Consider the following 19048-nt stretch of genomic DNA (forward strand, 5'->3'; position numbering starts at 1 on the left):
ACCCCATAAGAGGAATTTGCATTAAACTAACGAGTATTACAAGTAGATTTCTTTTTATTTCCTTTTTTTTTTTTTTAACTACAAAGTGAGTGTAAGGAAGACTCTTCAAAATGTATGTTTTATAGGACACGCGTTTATTTTTAAGCATTGAGCACTGGGTGATAAAAGGCAAGGGCATGCCAAGAACATTTTGCCTTTCTGAGAAATGCCAGGGTCGGGTCTGATGTGAGGTTGCATGAGTAGATGAAGAAAGCAAGAAGCCATAGAGATTTGCTCAAAAAAGCCAGAGTGGTAGCTGTGCATTAACGACTTCGTGTTTTTAACATTTCTCTATTTACTCTACATACAGTGTTCTGTCTGCATGTATGTCCATAGGCCAGAAGAGCGCACCAGAACTCATTACAGATGGTTGTGAGCCACCATACGGTTGCTGGGAATTGAACTCAGGACCTCTGGAAGAACAGTCAATGCTGTTAACCCCTGAGCCGTCTCTCCAGCCCTCATTAAAGACTTTAACATAAGCACAGTAAATATGCTTGGGGGGCTGGCAAGATGGCTCAGGCTCTTGCTGCCAAGCCCAACAACCTGAGTGTGATCCCTAGTCCCTACATGATGGAAGGAGAGAAGTAACTCCTCTTAACTTCCACATACATACTGTGGCACATGTACATGCCTATGCGTGAACATATATACATACATGAAGAAACGTTGTTTAGCTTGTGTCTTGGTTAGGGTTTGTATTGCTGTGAAGAGACACTGTGACCATAGCAACTTATAAAGGAAAGCATTTAATTGGGGCTAGCTTACAGTTTCAGAGGTTTAGTACATTATTGTCATGGTGGGAAGCTTGACAGTGTGCAGGTAGATGTGGTACTGGAGAAGGAACTGGGAGAGCTACATCTTGACCTACAGGCAACTGGAATAAACTGTGACATTGGATGTAGCTTGAGCACAGGAGACCTTAAAGCTCACCCTCACAGTGACACACTTACCTAACAAGGTCACACTTCCTAGTAGTACCACTCCCTATGGGGGCCATTTTCTTTCACACCACCACAGCTTCTTAAAATTAATCCTTAATGAATTAATTATAGGAGGATCATAATTTTACTTCATCAGACTGTTGTATTTTCTAATGAAAGGTGGCCCTTAGGTGACTGTTTCTCTGATACAGAATGATCCGGTCTGAATTTAAGCAGTTGGGAGTATGACCGCTGGAAAGTTACCAGTAAGACAGTAACTGTATTTTCATCTACTTGTTATATAGAAAATGTCAAGAGGTATCTCCAGGTGAAGGTTACTGTGTCATGGTTATTGTCTTCATTGATTGAAGGTTAGATTAATTATCAATTAATTACAATTCCTATTGGTTTTGTTCAGGTGTTGAAAAGTTTCCTGTAGATGATTGAGGGAAATAACTGCATTCTCAACCTTGTTTTGTAGCTAGAACATGAAAATGCCCAGCTAAGAAATATAAATGTCTCCTTGTCTGAAGCCCTTCACGCACAGTCGTTGACAAACATGATCCTGGATGATGAAGGCGTCTTGGGCAGCATTGAGAATTCTTTCCAGAAGTTTCATGCTTTCCTGGACCTCCTCAAAGATGCTGGGTATATCTGTAGGGTGGGCATTCTTTCTTCAGTGGTTTTAATGATAGCTTGCTAAGAACTCGACACTTCTTAGCTTCCATGACACATGTTACTATGTGACTATCAACAATATGTTTGATTTGTTTTTTAATGGAGAATTCATTTTAAAAGAAATACAAAGTGCTAAACTTTCTCATTAGAAATCGATCATAAAAAGGTATTAAAGAGTAATTGGTCTTAATGAAGACTAAATTAATGTCATTGGGCATATGAATTCTTTAATTTTGTCTGCTATAAATATACCCTGGATATAAATATGGTAAAAAAAAAGACTAAGTTAAAGATAATTTTTATTGAAAATATTTAGAATATATAAATGTCTTGCCTTTTATTCATTTTGCTTGTTAAGTAAGCTTGAGTCAAGTTGGGTTTTTTTCTTAAGATTTATTTATTACGTGTACGGTGTTTTATTGGCACATATGCCTGAAGGCCAGTAGAGGGCACCAGGTCTTATTATAGATGGTCATGAGCCACGTGGTTGCTGAGAATTGAACTTAGGACCTCTGGAAGAGCAGCCAGTACTCCTAACCTCTGAGCCATCTCTCTAGCCTGAGTCAAGTTGTTCTTGTCCCTAGGCTTTGGGATGGTAGTTAATTTCCAGGGGTGCTGTAGACACAAGAGCGGGTCGGTGTTCTCATCTGAGAGTAGGGGGTCAAAGGAAGATGGCAGTCAGGCACCTGTGTGTGGAGGAAGGAGGATCAAGAGTTCAGAGTAACCTTAACTGCATGAACATTTGAGTCCAGCTGGGCTTTTTGAGTCTCAAAAATCAAATCAGAAAGAAAGAGCGGAAGATAGTTGATGGAGCGGTGTTTTAGGGGGATCGGCCAGGGCCAGAAAGAGGGTCACATACACGGAGACGGTAGAGGTTGAAGCTACTGAAACAGTGTTTAGAATGAAGGAATGGTGGTTGCTATGGAAGATCAAGTGATATTTAGTGTGTTATTGAGGTGAATAGGAGTGCTGAGAGCATTGGATGATCTGATCCAGCGGTCTCAGCATGAGTGAAAGGCGGCAGTTGGCATGGGGCTGTTGTCTAAATTAGGTTCTTGGCTTCTGAGGTTTTAAATCTTGGTGTTCATTTATACATGTATTTCATGCTTGTAGGTGTGGGTGACTTTCATTGTTCCTAAGTAATTGCCATTTCCTCCTTTCTTCCTCTCTGCAGACTTGGGCAGCTTGCCACTATGGCTGGTATAGATCAGTCCGATTTCCACCTGTTAGGTCGTCCTCAGATGAATTCTACTGTTAGTGCAGCTGTAGAAGACCAGAAAGCCCTCGAGGAAGAAAAGCTAGATCCAAAGCAGACTCCTGGGGGACAGATGCAGAATATTCAAGTAAGTGGACCCAACAGACCTTGGTTCAAGTCATTAGCAAGAGTTCCCCAGGGCAGAGAAAGGAATATTGGTCTGTCTCTAGCAGAGTTAAGTTTGTGCCCATTTCCTGAAATTGCATCTCTGTCAATAAAGAAATGGGGCCAGGCATGGTGGCGCATGCTTTTCATCCCAGCCCTCGGGAGTTAGGGACAGGCAGGTGCCTGTGAGTTTGAGGCCAGACTGGTCTACATAGTGAATTTCAGACTAGCCAAAGCTACATAATAAAATTTTATCTCAAAATTTAAAAAAAAGTACAAAACTGGAAGGTTTTTGATAATTTATACTTAGAGTAAGTTATCTTTAGTAAAGAAAAAAATCAAAGCGTAAAATAATAGGAAATTAAAGTTTTTTAAATGTCTGTTATATCCATGTCTCGTCTAGGTCTCTATCTGTATGCAGTCAGCTTACAATGAAGGGACACTGATGAAGGTACAGGTACCGGTGCAGAGAGCTCTAAACACAGTGATCTAGACAGACCTAGCAAGCAGTCTCTCATAGTTGCTCCGTTACTGGATGGGGTGGGCTGGCCATCACAGGGTCCCCTGGTATGTTTTCTCCTGCCTCACCAAGAGCCCCAGCAAGACTCATCTGAGGAGCTGCTGGCTTGAGAACTCGGTTATGTCACACATTGGATACTTCTCACATATACATAGAGGCTAGAAACTTGGTTTCCTAGAAGTGATTTTATTTTGTTTTTTAAATGTGGAAAATGAAAGGTAATGATATAAAACACAAAATTCTAAAGATACTGTACAACTAACTCTGTGGAGGGTGTGTGTGTGTGTAAATTTTGAGTTGCCAGTCACATGGCTAATTTGTATAATTAGGAAAATGAATGACCATAAAATCTTCTGAGTGGTGGGCTGACTGCTGAATAAGATCACAGTTACAGGACGAGAGAGATGACCTGGCTTACGAGAGCTATTCTCATCTCTAGGACTTGAGTAGGCTCGTCAGCACCCATGTTGGGTGGCTCCATAGCACCTGTAACTATAGCTCCATGGGAGCCTCTGCAGTCATGTACACGTCACACACATACATGCAGCTCCATGGGAGCCTCTGCAGTCATGTACACGTCACACACATACATGCAGCTCCATGGGAGCCTCTGCAGTCATGTACACGTCACACACATACATGCAGCTCCATGGGAGCCTCTGCAGTCATGTACACGTCACACACATACATGCAGCTCCATGGGAGCCTCTGCAGTCATGTACACGTCACACACATACATGCAGCTCCATGGGAGCCTCTGCAGTCATGTACACGTCACACACATACATGCAGCTCCATGGGAGCCTCTGCAGTCATGTACACGTCACACACATACATGCAGCTCCATGGGAGCCTCTGCAGTCATGTACCCGTCACACACATACACACCCTTAACTGACAATAATAAAAAGTAAGTCTGGAAAGCTCAGGTACAGCAAAGTTTCCAGCTCTTTAGTGGCTCGCTTTGTTCATTCACACTTTGTTTCCCCTGCAGTTTCAGAAGATTAGAAGTGATGCTAGGATTCCTTTGCCTTTTGACGCCTTCCAAGTTCCCGTTTCTGCCCGAGAGGCAGCGGTGGCCTCCAGAGATAACCTAGGAGTCCCAGCCCCTGAGCAACAGGAGGGCCCTGCAGCAGGCCTTGCTGCTAGAACAGGCTCTCCTTTAGCAGATGGCACCTCTGGAAGCGGGAGTCAAAGGGAAGAAGCCCTGTCGTCCAGACACAGCAGATCTTCAGAGAAAGGCAGTGTGACGAGCAAGCGCTCCACTGAGAAGCACTCTGGGAAGGACCTGCTTTCCAACCCTGACTCCCCTGTGAACTCCAAAAGCAAAGGAATTGGGGACAAAAGGTCTTTGCTTAATGAGCCAACTAAAAGTGAATCTTTGAAAAAACACGTTTCTGTCAAGAAAGAAAACAGAATAGTGACTGTTTCATCCAAGACAATCAAAAGTAAACCCAATCCTCTAGAACATTCTGAGAGTGATACTGTTGGGTCTGATTTTGAATTTCAGGAAAGCATCCATTCATCAGCACACCTGACGTAGGTCTAACCTTTGAAATTATGATTTTACCTTCAAATTTTAATATTTTCTTATGTTTTTATTATGTGTGATACCTTAAAGTACAGAAACACTATTAGGCAATTTATCTATGCTACTATTTAAAATCCATATTTTTTTCTTTTCCCTCACATAATTCATGTGACACATAGTTATGGAAGGCCTAGTTTATAAGACACTTTCTGAGTGTGGTGGCTCCCAGTGAACAAGATTTTACCCTCATGGAAGTGCTACTGTGTGGAGGACAAAACCCTAAATCGGGGATGCTGCTAGAAAGGGACAAGGCTGGGTTAGCTGAATGGTTGCAGCATTTGGTTAAGTGTAGAAGCAGGAGTCACGTGGCCAGAACCCGCTTCCATATCCTAACTCCTAAGCAGAGCATCAGGCATCTTTCTAGGTCCTTCACTATGGCTAAGTTTGCAACAGCTTTAGTAAGGGTTTGCTAGGCCTTTTTCTAAATGAATTGGAGGAAGCAGCATGTGAACAGCTTGGGATTGTAACAGCTTGGAAGTAGCTGGTACAGTTGAAGTTTGGACTGGGTCCAGCGCCCTGAATCATTGAATCATCCTGTCTCCCAGGTAGGAGCAGGATAGCTCAAGGGAGATGCCAAAGAAAAGCCACTGGGCACCAACAGTGCTAGAGAGGGGCTGTCAGAGGCACATTTGTCCCCTCCCCCATCTGGAGGAGGGCATGAACTGACTTCTAGACTAATTGTTCCTGCCTGGCAAAACACAGATCCTTTACTACAGCCAGACTACGTCAGCGGCGAGATGTGAGAAAAGCTAGGGTGTTCTCTTGTAGACTGCCCTGCCCGATCATTAAGGAGGCTGTGAATTCATTAGTCATGGATGGAGTATCACAGGGACAGAGAAAAACTGAAGGGAAGACATGCAGATGTCTTATACAGTATCATAGTCTTTAGTCTGTGCAGGAGGGAAGCTGTCTTAAGAAAATAAGGGTGTCTTCTTCTAAGAAGTGGTCACTGCACATCCTCCGTAGAGTCTTTACCCGCTGGTTAGAATCCGGTGACTAAGGGAATGAAGAGAGGAGATCCCTGAGATGGGAGCAGCACACACAGGTACTGAGCCAACTACAGACACAAATTTTCGCCCCCTGAAGCCATACAGGCGGAGGCGGGAGACCACAGAAGATCTTGGGGGTAGGAAAAGGGAGCAGAAAGCCAAAATTACATATATGGACTCCACTTTTATTATTTTTAGTTTTTTGGTGCTTGGGATTTCAGGATCGAGGCCTCAAATGCCAAGGTTTACATTTACAAACCTGTGGACTATATACTAAAGTACAGGTGAATTTTCTCTACTTTTCTTTAATCCTGAGGGCTGGGATTAAAGGCATGTGCTGCTATGCCCAGCTATGTTTTTTTTTAATTGTTGTTTTTTGATAATTGGGGTTTTTGTTGTTTTGTTATTTAGTGTGGTGTGTATGTGTGTGTGTGTGTGTGTGTGTGTGTACGTACACGTGGGCTGTGGAATGAAGCCGGGGCTTGTCCACACTAGATCAACATCGCCAAGCTGTGTCTCACACAGCCCTCTCCTACCCTCACCCTGCTGGAATTAGAAGTATATGCCAGCCTGCAGTTTGGTTTTGCTTTTCACTTTTGTCGGTTGAGCAAAGGAGATTTTTTTTTAAAGTGTATTTATTTTGTTTTATGTGTTTGAATGTTTTGCCTGCACACATGTATACATGCATGTCTGATACCACAGAGGTCAGAAGAAGGCAGTGGCTCCGCTGGAGCTGTGACTAGCTGATAATCACAGTGTGGGTGCTGGAAACGGAACCCAGGTCCTCTGCAACGACAAGCGCTCTTAACTTCGGAGCTGTCTTTCTAGCTTCCTTATTTACGTTTCGAAACTATCTCAGTGTGTCACCTGGCTGTCCTAAACTTTGAGTCAGTTCTCCTCTGTATCTTTCCGTAGATTCCAGGGATCAAACCTAGGTCGTCAGGCTTGCCCAGCTAGCACTTTCACCTGGTGAGCCACCTCATCTGGCCTGAAGTAACTGTAAAGCTTTGTGTATATGTATGTATGCTTTAAAAAAATTAGTCAGGGGCAGAAGAGATGGTTCAGTGGTTGGGAGCACATGCTGCTTCTTCGAGGACCTGGGTTTGAGTCTCAGTACTCACATGACTTCTCACAGCAGTCTAAGTCTAGTTCCCAGGGTATGCCTTCATTTACAATGTGGTGCGCTTTCCTGGTTTCTGAGAGCACCCGACACATACATGGTACACAGAAGCAGCACACTTTTTGTTATAGGTTTGTCATCAGTGGGAAGAGATTCTCAGGTATGAACTTACTTTCAGGTGCTCCACTTTGAGCTCCTTGTCTGCTCACTCTAATGGCAAATAATCATTTTTACATATTTTTCAAGCTGACCCTTTCCGATTTTATCTGTTTCTCAGACTTGTTACTGATATAAGAATTTTTTACTGATGTATGTAGGTGAGCTACCTCAAAATCCTTAGGATTCTAATCTGTATGATCTACTCAGTCTGTTTTGTGTTCATGAAATGGGGTCCCATGTAGCCCAAGATGACCTTGAACTTGCTTTGTTCAGGCTAAAATTGAGCTCATGGCCATCCTCCAGCCTCCACTTCTCAAGTTAGGTTTTTTTTTTTAAGATTTATTTATTTATTATGTATACAGTATTCTGTCTGTCTGTATGCTTGCTGGCCAGAAGAGGGCACCAGATCTCATTACTGATGGTTGTGAGCCACTATGTGGTGGCTGGGAATTTAACTCTTCCTCTGGAAGAGTAGTCAGTGCTCTTAACCTCTGAGCCATCTCTCCAGCCCCTAGGTTTTGTTTTACAAAGCAGAAATAGCACTTTCTTGCTGTGGAACAATGGTCTTTTACTTTGTAAAGATTTGTTACTTGTATAGTCAGGCAGCAAGTAGAAGTGGGACAACCAGAACAGGAGACTTCTGGGAAAGGGAAAGAGTCAGTCTGCAGTTGTCACTCAGCCGCAGAGGAAACAAGATGAGAATTCTTCACTGATAAATGTACCAAGCCACGTGGCTAACACAGACAAGAATAATGGGCTAATTTACGATGTAAGAATTAATAAGAAGCCTGAGCTAATAGCCAATCAGTTTATAATTAGTGTAGGCCTCTGTGTGTTTCTTTGGGACCGCATGACTGCGGGACCTGGCGGGACAGAAACCTCTGTCAACACTTGCTCATCTTCCCCTTCCTCACCATCTCCATCCTGGGTGAAGCAGCCGTTGCTGGGCACTCACCCACTCTGCCCCAGGACCAGATTCTGGCATTTTGTCCGTCCTCCTGTAGTCCCTGCTGTGCCCTGGCCAGGGGATGAGAGCGGCTGCTACAAAGCCCAGCTGCGGCCACTTGCATTTTTTTCTTCTCTTTCCCTTTCATTCTGCCTCTCCCTTTGGTCTTACCTGGATCTGTAATCATTCTAGGCTTTACTGTCCCTGAAGCTAAAACGCTGAGGTCCCCTGCTTTCTGTGGAGGGCCGCAACCACATTCTCCATTGCTTCAAGGGACAAAGGTAGAGATTGACCTCTGTGACCTCAAGGTGTGGTGGTACACGCCATTAGTCCCGATGCCTGGGAGGCAGAGGCAGATTGACCTCTGTGACCTCAAGGTGTGGTAGTACACGCCTTTGGTCCCAATGCCTGGGAGGCAGAGACAGGCAGATCTCTGTGAGTTCAAGGTGTTGTAGCATTTAATCCCAGCGCATGTGCTTGGTAACTCTCTACTGCTGCGTCCCTGCCTACTCCCGAGGCATCGTCTGGGATAATGGGCAGCGGACCAATCCAAGAGTGACACGTCCGAAGTGAGGACTGTTTCCTTTATAAGGGCTGGGTTCCCCTCATTCTTGGTCTCTGCCATGTAAGCTTATGCTCTCCCTCTCAAGACGCATTAAAGCTTTGCTGCAGAAGGATCCTAAGTGCCCCGCGTCGTTCTTGCGGGCGAGACGGTAGCGCGGGACAGCTTTCCTTTGAGATTGTGTCTGCTCTTTGAAGTGGAGCCTAATGTGCAGCTTAGGTTTTTGTTTTGTTTTGTTTTTTCCTTTTTCCATGTCTCCGGCTTTCCCTTTAATTTCATATGTGTCTAAATTACAGAGTGTCTGTTGCTGAAATTCAGACATTAAGCACATGATTTATTCTTGTGCTGTGGTTTTACTTGAATAGTTGCCAAGCTTGTGTGTGGAGCATACAGGTAGTTTAAAGGGAACGAGACACATAATAAAGACGGGAACATTAAACTTTTATTCAGACAAGAAGTAAATTCCCTCCTAAATGAGGACCCCTCTCTACTACCTCTGCTTGGCAGTTCCTGTCTTCCAAACATCTGTTGTCTACTGAGAGCAGGGAGCTCCAGTTAGACAGCTAAATGCCATTGGTGAGGTTTTCATCCAGACTTGCCAGTTCAGCCCACTGTGAGCCACAGATCCAGAGTGGAAAGGACAAGTAGAGAGGGAAACCTTTTAGCCTTGAGATAGGAAAGAATGTTATTCTTACCTTCTGGCTACCACTGGCCAGACTCTGGCCTGGATGTTTGCAGGTCCTTGGCCTCTTATTCAAGAATAAAACAAAATAAATAAAGGCCTACATGGTCTGCAAAATAGCAAGGCCATAGAAGAGTCCAAATGTGTTACAGGAAGGCATGGGAGTGAAGATGCTTAAGGGCTCTGTCTACTGCTTGGGGCTTTGTTTGGTGGGGTTTAAAAGGGAGGAGTTTGGTTATTAGAAGCATAGGTTGAATAGTTCTCTTATTTTGATTGACATCCTTTGTTCACCCATATGTCCCTTCCCATGATGCATCTGCTTTTAATCATATATGCACGCTCCAATTATTTACAGGCATAAGGTGGCAGATAGGGGATTCTCCCTAAAAGTTCATTTGGAGACATAGCTTTGCATATACCCAGTTCTGGCTGAATTGGCCCTCATATCCTGGACCAGGATGTATTGGGAATAAATTTGAATTGTAACTGTCCAAGACTGGGCTGCTGAGATGGCTCAATGATTGTAAAGGCACTTGCTCCCAACTCTGCTGACCCGATTCAATCCCTAGAACCCACATGGTGGGAGATAGGAACCCCTGCAAGTATGGTGTGGCATACCCCCTCAGCAGTTTAGATTACTTGCTGCTCTTGGAGAGGGATCTGGTTTAGTTCCTAGCATCCATGTAATAGGTCACAATCTTCTGTAACTCCAGTACCAGGGGTCTGACACCCTCTTCCGGCCTCTGGGTACACTTCATGTATATGGTGCACATATATACAGGCAGACAAAACACTCATTAGAAATAAATCTTATGTGAACCAATTCTTGAAAGTGTGCCAGGTTTGTTGGCATTAAGAAGAGAAACGCCATTGTTTGGGTGGGGGTGCCGCTCATTGCAGAAACAACACTGTTGCTGACAGGTTTCTGGGCACCTCACTCGGGGATGGGTACGAACAGATTGTGCATTCAGGTCAGGCTCTCAGGATACTAATTTCATTATTAACCGAGTGCTATGTGCACAACCCGAACTGAGCAGAGTCCCAGCCTAGCAGGCTTGAGCTGCTTCCCTTAAAGTGTCCATCAATGCAAAGGAGGGCTTTGTGGTTTTGTTTGGGAGTGCTGTTTGTTTTTGAAGCAAGCTGAACTTTGTTACTTTTTAACCATTACATATATCTAACATGTGTGTGTTTGTATGCCATGGCATATGTATAGAGGTCAGAGGACAGCTTGTTGAAGTTATTCTCTCCTCCAACATGGGAGTTCCAGGGCATCAGGCTTGGCAGCAAGGTCTTAACTTGCTGAGCTATCCTGCCCCCTTACTTTAAAAAATAATTTTGTTGCATTTTTTATATATATTGTACATGCACGGGTACATGTCTGTGAAGAGATTTAACACAGATTTTAAGCACAAGGGCTGTGAGAAAGGCATCCAGGAAGAAAAGAAGACATCTAAGAACATGGGTGTGGGTTTCTCAAAGGAGGGGCCCTGGTTTTGCTGGGGAGGGAGGGTACCAGTGAATTGTTCTATGTCCTGATTGGTTGCTGGGAGCATGGATCCACTTACATGTGTTAAAATGGAGATAATGCTATAGCCCAGAAACAAATTTTACTATTTAACAATTTAAAACTTACAGTCAGACCCTCTAACCTTTTACTTATGTGTTGGGATGGCCATGAATTCTTGTAGTCCAGTGCTGGGAGCTGAGGTGGGAGGGAGAAAACAGCTTGCAAAAGCCAAGAAGGCAAGATGATGATATGATGTCATCTAACCTATCCATCATAACACTGAGCGTAGTCTTTTGGAAAACCCAGAGGACCTTGTAAAAGTGATTCATTGAAGGCAAAGAAAAAGTACTTTTAAGTTGCAAAGACCCTAAAAAGCAAATTTTGTTGGAAAGTAAAACACAATAAAAATCTAATCCTTTTTAAACTAATAAAAAATAGATTTAAATGAATTCAAAAGTCCAGGCAAGTTCTTTGCTTACCAAATAGTGAAAGCAGACAACAAAAGGCCTGTTCACCTGGAAAATTTTTTTGTTTGTTTTTTGAGACAGGGTTTCCCTGTGTTGCTTTAGAGCCTGTCCTGGTACTAGCTCTTGTAGACCAGGCTGGTCTCGAACTCACTTGGAAACTTTTACATGGGAAATCATGTCTACAATTATGAATAATTTGACTTTGATTCCTATTTATTTCCCTTTAGTTTCCTTCTTTTGCCTTATTGCTCCGGCTAGTGCTTCCGGCATTATACTGAAGAAGAGTGGGGACGGTGCACAGCCATGCCTCGTTCCTGATATTAATCGGATTGCTTTGGACTTTTCTTCATTTAGAAAGATGCTGGCTGTGGGTCTATCATGTGCAGCCTTTATTACATTGGGGTCTGCTCCCTCCAGGACTATTCTCTAGGACTTTCGTCCTGAGATGATCATATGATTTCCAAGTCCATTTATGTGACTTGGACACTTTCTGACTCCCATGGGTTGAACCATCCTGCATTTCCAGGACAAAGCCATCATGACCATGGCAGATGGTCTTGATACGTGTCTGTATTTGGTTTGCTAGCATTTTATTGCATTCGTAGGGTTTTTTTTTAATTTGGTATTAGAGTAATATTGGCTTTCATAGAATGAGTTTGGGGCACTCTTTTTGTTCTGGTTTGTTTTTTAATAATTGAAAGCTTGGCTGTGGATCTTCTTCCAAAGTCTAGGATTTTGCCGTGAATCCATCTGGGCCTGGGCTTTTTTTTTTTTAGTCAGAATGCTTTTATTGCTGCTTAAATCTCCTCATATGTTATGGGTCTATTGAGGGTGTTGATCTCTTCTTGGTTTAACTTTGGAGATTTGGGTGACTCTAGAAATTCATCTACTTCTTTTAAGTTTTCTAACTTAATGCATACAGTCCTTACAATATCCCTTTTCTTTTCTTTTTTTTTTTTTTTTTTTTTTTTTTTTGGTTTTTTTTTTTTTGGTTTTTCAAGACAGGGTTTCTCTGTGTAATAGCCCTAGCTGCCTAGCTGTCCTGGAACTAACTCTTGTAGAGCAGGCTGGCCTTGAACTCACAGAGATCTGCTTCCCTCTGTCTCCCGACTCCTGGAAGTAAAGGCATGTGCCACCACCACCCAACCTGACTTTCTTTAGTAATAGCTGTAATGTATGTTTTTTCTCATCTCTGATTTTGTTAATTTCAGGTCTCCTTTTCTTTTGTTTGGTTACTTGAGTCAAGAGTCTGTCTATTTGTTTATCTTCTCAAAGAGTCAGCTCTTAGATTCATTGAGTTTTTGTATTGATTTCTTTGTTTCTATTTTATTAATTCTGCTCTGACTTTCTTTTTTTTAAAGATTTATTATGTATACAGTTTTCTGCTTGCACATACGTCATATGTCTGCTTGCCAGAAGAGGGCACCAAATCTCATTATAGATAGCTGTGAGTCCTCATGTGGTTGTTGGGAATTGAACTCAGGACTTCTGGAAGAGCAACCAGTGCTCTTAACTTCTAAGCCATCTCTCCAGTCCTCTGCTTTGACTTTTATTATTTCTTGCCATTTGCTGGGTTTGGGTTTGGTTTGTTCTTCTTCCAAATATTTGAGTGATATCATTAAATCACTTATTTGTGCTTTGTTTTTTTTTAATTGTAGGCAAGTAAGGATATAAATTTTCCTTTATATATAGTGCTTTATAGAAGCACTTTTATAGAAGTGCTTTCAGTATGTTCTAGAGGATTATTAATAGATTTATTTTTATTTTATCTCTATGAGAGTTTTGCCTGCTTATGTCTGTACATAGCATGCGTGCAGTGCTCACAGAGGCCAGAATAGGGCACCGGATCCTCTAGATCTGGAGATAGGGATGTTTGTAAACCTCCGTGTGGGTGATGGGAACTGATCCTGGGTCCTCTGGACGAGTATATAGTACTTTTAACTCCTTAGCCATCTCTCTAGCCCCTGTAGCAGAGGTTTTGCTGTGTTACTGTGTTGATTTTCCTTTAGTTCCAGGGGATTTTAGCTTCTTTCTCGGTTTCTTCTTGGATCTCATCATCATGCAGTAACGAGTTTATGCACTTACTAGAGATTTGTTTTCTGCCAGTTTTGTTTTATCACATAATGCTCAGGTAGTAGTTATGGAATTATTTAGCTTTTTCTGAATTTGTTACGGTTTGATTTGTGTCCCAACACATGGCCTATTTTAGAGAGGCTTTCATGGGTTGTTGAGTAGAATGTGTACTCTTTGGTGCTTGGGTAGAATATTCTGTAGATGTCTGTTATATCCATTTGATGTCTGATATTAATTAATTTTGATGTTTCTGTTTGCTTTTTGTGTGGATGACTTGCCTATTGGAGAGAGTGGGGCATTTAAATCACTGGCTATTATTGGGTTGGTGTTAATCTGTGCTTTAATTCCAGAATTAATGAAATTGTGTGCATCAGAGTTTTGTGCATAAATGTTCAGGCTAATAATTTTTTCTTGATTAATTGTTCCCTTCATTAGAATGAAATGCCCTCTCTCTCTTACTTTTAGTTTAAAGTCTGTATTTGTTGGATGGTGGGCTAGCAACACCTGCTTGCTCCCTGGTTTTATGTGCTTGGAATACTTTTCCCATCCTTTCACTTTAAGGTGCACTTATCTTTAAAGCCGAGTTTCTTGTAGACAAAAGAAAGATGGATTTTGTTCATTGATATTGATATATTCAACTAGCCTATGTCTTTTAACTAGAGAGTTGAAGCCATTAATATTTAAAGTTATTAAAAAATAGGAGTTGATTGCCACCATTTTTTTGCTGTTTATGTTCTTGTTTGTGCTTTATATTTTTTTAACTATAGCTTTATTTGGTTTCTTTTAAGAGTCTCTCATTTCTCTTTCTCTCCAATTCAAAGTATTGCACCCAGTATTCTCTTTAGGGTTGTTTTGTGGGCATGAAGTGTTCAGGCTTTTTGTGCCACGGGGAATTTTATTTCTCCTTCTACTGTGGCAGATAGCTTTGCTGGGTATAGTACCCAAACTGATAACCTGATTTTGAATGGGATGGAGAGAACTTACTTCTGCAAGTGTTCCCCTGATCTATGCATGCAAGTATTCCTATGATCAGCACAGACACCCCACATACAAAATAAATAAATATAATCTTAAAAATTATTTTAAAAAGAATGTAGAGTGGAGAAATTAATAAAAGTAAATTATATCAAACTAAAAGTATTTTTAAAAATTAAAAGACAAAGCCTTGGAGCCCAGTGAAATGTCACCGTAAGGTAAAGGCATTTGCCACCAAGCCTAATGACCTGGGACTCACATGATAGGAGACAACGAACTCCTACAAGTTGTCCTCTGACCCCCCATGAGTGAACACGTGTGAACTGTGCACACACAAAAAATAAAATATGTTGCATAATTTCTAATTGCTCTAAATAAAAACTTGGAGCCAGATATCAGGGCAAATGCCGAAACATCTGAGAGAGAAAGGAGCAAGCCACAGCCAACTCTTACCTTGTTAAGTCCTCAGCTGAAAAAGGACTGAGCTCCTGTCTCCTTCCCACCTTATATTCTTCTCTCTGCCCAGCCATATCATCTCTTATCTGTCTGTCAGACCTCCAGACCTTTATGGTTAACTAGTCGCTAGCTCTGCCCTCTGACCTTTAGGCAAGCTTTTTGTGTTAGAATACAAATAAGATATCAACACATTAATGTAATTAATTTTCTTTTCAAAAACAAGCCCTTAGTGAATATAAATAAAAATAGCAAGAAACAATTAGCAACAACAAAGCTTACATTCGAAATAAGGATTTAAAACATTTAAAAATAAAACACTGGCATTTTGAATTGCAGGAGAGTATTATTTATAATTTAGTATAAATATAATTGTCTAACTTTGTTGCAGTAAAATTGAAGGACTCAAAGAAATATGACTTAAGAAATACAAGTCATAAGACTTAATGAATGAAATATAGAAAACTGACTTGATGTATATTAAAAGGAAAAAAAGGAACCAGGCAGTGGTAGTTCATACCTTTAATCCCAGTACTCAGGAGGCAGAGGCAGGTGGATCTGTGTGATTTTAAGGCCAGCCTGGTCTACAGAGCATGTTCTAGGACAGAAAAACCCTGTCTTGAAAGACAAAAACAAACAAATAGAAGGAAAAGCCCAGAAAAAAACTCTCCAGATTGGAGTCCTACTGTATAGCAAATAATGTGTATGTTAAATTAGCCACGCTCACTGAATTACCACATTAAGGATCCACAGTCATCACTTGCTGAAGAGCATTTAGCAAATGTTAACTCTTCAGCATCCTTAAGGATCTAGGAGGAAGCCCGCAGCTTAGCCTCTCTAGCTTGACTGGGACTCCGGAACCTACAGCACACAGACATTGAAGAACTCTCACTAACTTGAAAGACATAAACAGCTCTAAAAGTATACGTGATGGAAAATGGACAGCTCTGGGCCTGGTGATGCACATCTTTAATCCCAGCACTCAGGAGGCAAAGGCAGGTAGATCTCTGCGAGTCTGAGGTTAGCCTGGTCTACAGAGTGAGTTCCAGGCCAGCCAGAGTGATGTAGTGTGACCCTGTCCATAACATAGGGGAGTGGACAGAAAATGGACAAGATTCAGTTTGTGAGAAATAAGGACTTTGGGGAAAAGACAGAAAGCGAAGCTGTTCTGCTGGCAGGCTGTTCATCCATGAGGAAAGCCAGTCGGGAAGCTGTGCAAGCCAGTGCACCACCATGGAATGGTTCTGAATGTAGAAGCAAGCCTAGAATGTGTGGAGATAATAGATCCTTGTTTGTAATAGCTATAAGAAATATCTAGGGGAAACATTATGAAATCAGGAAGGTTTATCAAAATGTTTAAATGACAGATATTAAAGAATTAGTTCTGGAGATAATATGAGGAAATGGTCATTTTCAGTCATTGTTGGAAGTATAAGTTGATTTTTTTTTTTCCGAAATAGGATTTCTCTGTAGCTTTGGAGCCTGTCCTGGAATTCTCTCTATAGACCAGGCCGGCCTTGAATTTGCAGAGATTCTCCTGCCTCTGCCTCCCAAGTGCTGGGATTAAAGGTGTGTGCCACCACCGCCCAGCTGATAATGTTTTTATGTGGACAATTTGGCAGTTGTGCAGTATTTATTTTTTTTTAAAAAAATTTATTTATTATGTATACAATATTCTGTCTGCATGTATGCCTGAAGTCCAGAAGAGGGCACCAGACCTCATTACAGATGGTTGTGAGCCACCATGTGGTTGCTAGGAATTGAACTCAGAACCTTTGGAAGAGCAGACAATGCTCTACTTAACCTCTGAGCCATCTCTCCAGCCCCAGTTGTGCAGTATTTAAAATGTGTCTTCCTTGTTCTAACTGTAGTCATGCAGCATAAAGAGAGAGTCATACAAATGTCCAAAGAGCCATGTGTGAGAGTGTATGCAGAAGCATTCCTAAAATTTAGGAAACATAAATGCACATAAATGAGGGAATTGCTGAACCAGTGAATACCAGCCTCTGCCGTGTAATATCCTGCAGCAAGTAAAGAATGAACATAAAAGTGTGCCTAAACACCCTGAACTGACAGCACCATAGTCAGTCGTACCCTTGGCTTGCGCTCCTGGGTCAAGCCTGTTCACATCTGTCTACTGTATACTTTTGTCTGTGAGCCCAGAAAATAGCAACAAAATATACAGGGGTTTCTTTGGCCAAAGGCAGCTGTGTTAAGGGGTAGGAATGACAGGTGACTTTACATTTGACTCTCTTAAGGGTTACTTGATTTTTTTTAAATAAGCATGGTTTTATATGACAGGTAAATTTGTAATTTCCCCTCAGAGACAATTTGCAAAATGCAAATGAATAATCTGTTATCCTTTACTCCCCGTGTCCACCCTTTCTTTCTCTTTCCTTGAGTTCCTTATCTACATGAACGTAAAAGAGTTTAAAACCTTTAAGAACAACCAGGTTGTGATTCCCACAACTCAAGGGGGGGGGGGAATCACCGAGTTCAAGGCCAGCCTGGTCTACTGAGCGAGTTCCAGAACAGCCAGAGCTACAGAGAAAGAAACCTCATCATAAACAACAACAACTAAACCCTTTAAGAACCTGGGGTCCACAGTGTTGATGTATTTTCTAACTGTCAGCCACAGTCAAAAAATAATGCTTTCTGAGGTGAAAGAAAGGTGATGAAGACTGGGACTGTAGCTCAGTGGAGCGCTTGCCTGCGCTGAAACCCTGCCTTTGCTCCCGCCCCACCTGCCTGCTCGCACACGAATGGAAAATTCCATCAAGCAAGGCTGTGCATCCCATGACTCACACAGATAGGGGCTGTTCTAGTTTGTGTCCTCGGAGAAAATCTGTCCACGGCTTACTGTTTCACAATCCGCCACAGGTCACATCCTGCTGTTTGAAGCGAGTTTACTCTCTGGACCCTGACAAAGCTGTGAGCACAACCCGGTTCCATTTTGTGAGCAAAAGGCGTCGCCACATGGCCGTCTCACCTCCAGAGCCTCGCTCTCTTGAGCTCTGTGCCTTTCAACAGGCTATTTTTATTAAAGACTCCTGAAAAATTCTCTGGTGGACTAAAAGTTTTCAAAGTGACCCAAGTTTCTGAGCGCTTTCAAATTCTGTTTGAACAAAATGAAGCAGAAGAAGATTGTGGCGGAGGATACTCACCGGGCATGCGCCATCCCCACAGGCGCCGACTGCCTGGGACGGAAAACCTCTGATGAAGGCTCATTTCTCAGAATGTGAATGTTAAACCGGTGTAAACTTACAAAGAAAGAAACAGGTACTTTAGAAATAGGTAAGAGCCCCCTCCCCCTGGATGGCATAATCATTAACTTTGTTCAGGAAGGCCTGCGGAGATGGAGTGTTTGTTCAGTGTTTCAGAAAGATAGTCCTCACAATCCCCGGCATTCAGGGGCCGCGTTAATCACTTTAAAAACAAAACAAAGCAAACACGTCTATGACAGCTTAGCAATAGATCATCCTAACTGAGGATCTGAAATGATACCATCGGAGTAGGGCCTGAAAATATTAAAAATCAGTTTGCTTACCAGTGAGCTCTGATACCTTTGCCAAAGTTCTCTGTCCCCAGCTCTCCCGGAGATGGCCTGCATCCTTGAACAGGAGATACCTTCTCACCAATGTTCTGTCTCGCTGACCTATGAGATGACAGTGTTCTCTTGCTTTTAAAGAAAGAATGAAGAAGAACCGGGCTTTTAGGAAATTTCAGGGAAGTGACAGAGGCAAGAGCAGGTTTTCTTCCCGCGTTCTTTCTTCCCAGTGTCCCTTTTGCACTCTCTTATCCAGAGTGTTTATTTCCCAGCAATGAACAACCGAGCTGCGCTGCGATCAGAGGCCAAGGCTGTGAGTGACACCCTAGCCTCAGCTGCTGCTTCCGACCAAGGGGATAGAATGGCCGACCCGGAAAGTCGACACTTGGGCTCTCCTTCTCCCCGTAGTAGTGATGGGTATACTGGGGATCCTTTACTAGGGGCTAACATTTAGACC

At 42.4% G+C, this 19048-nt stretch overlaps 1 protein-coding gene and 1 long non-coding RNA gene across 4 annotated transcripts in view; one reads left to right on the forward strand and one right to left on the reverse strand.

Annotated features, from left to right (window-relative positions):
* Positions 1-5120, forward strand: part of Cep78 (centrosomal protein 78) — a 35348-nt gene extending 30228 nt beyond the window's left edge. The window contains exons 13-16 of one of the 3 annotated variants that reach the window (XM_048429837.3): positions 1444-1610; positions 2815-2983; positions 3404-3457; positions 4515-5120. In XM_048429837.3, coding sequence (XP_048285794.3) covers positions 1444-1610; positions 2815-2983; positions 3404-3457; positions 4515-5063 — 939 coding nt within the window. In that variant the 3' untranslated portion in view covers positions 5064-5120. The remainder of the gene's footprint in view (positions 1-1443; positions 1611-2814; positions 2984-3403; positions 3458-4514) is intronic. The other 2 variants (XM_048429838.3, XM_048429839.3) reach the window with 2 other exon arrangements.
* On the reverse strand, positions 114-18892 carry LOC125397432 (uncharacterized). Its single transcript, XR_015003230.2, has 3 exons — positions 18592-18892; positions 18209-18304; positions 114-2957 (listed from the first exon to the last, which is right to left on the reverse strand). It is a non-coding gene; the product is annotated as an uncharacterized LOC125397432 (long non-coding RNA).
* Positions 18893-19048: the final 156 nt, after the last annotated feature.

This window comes from Myodes glareolus, chromosome 7, assembly GCF_982192425.1.
Source record: "Myodes glareolus chromosome 7, mMyoGla1.1, whole genome shotgun sequence".
In the NCBI taxonomy this organism is placed as follows: domain Eukaryota; kingdom Metazoa; phylum Chordata; class Mammalia; order Rodentia; family Cricetidae; genus Myodes; species Myodes glareolus.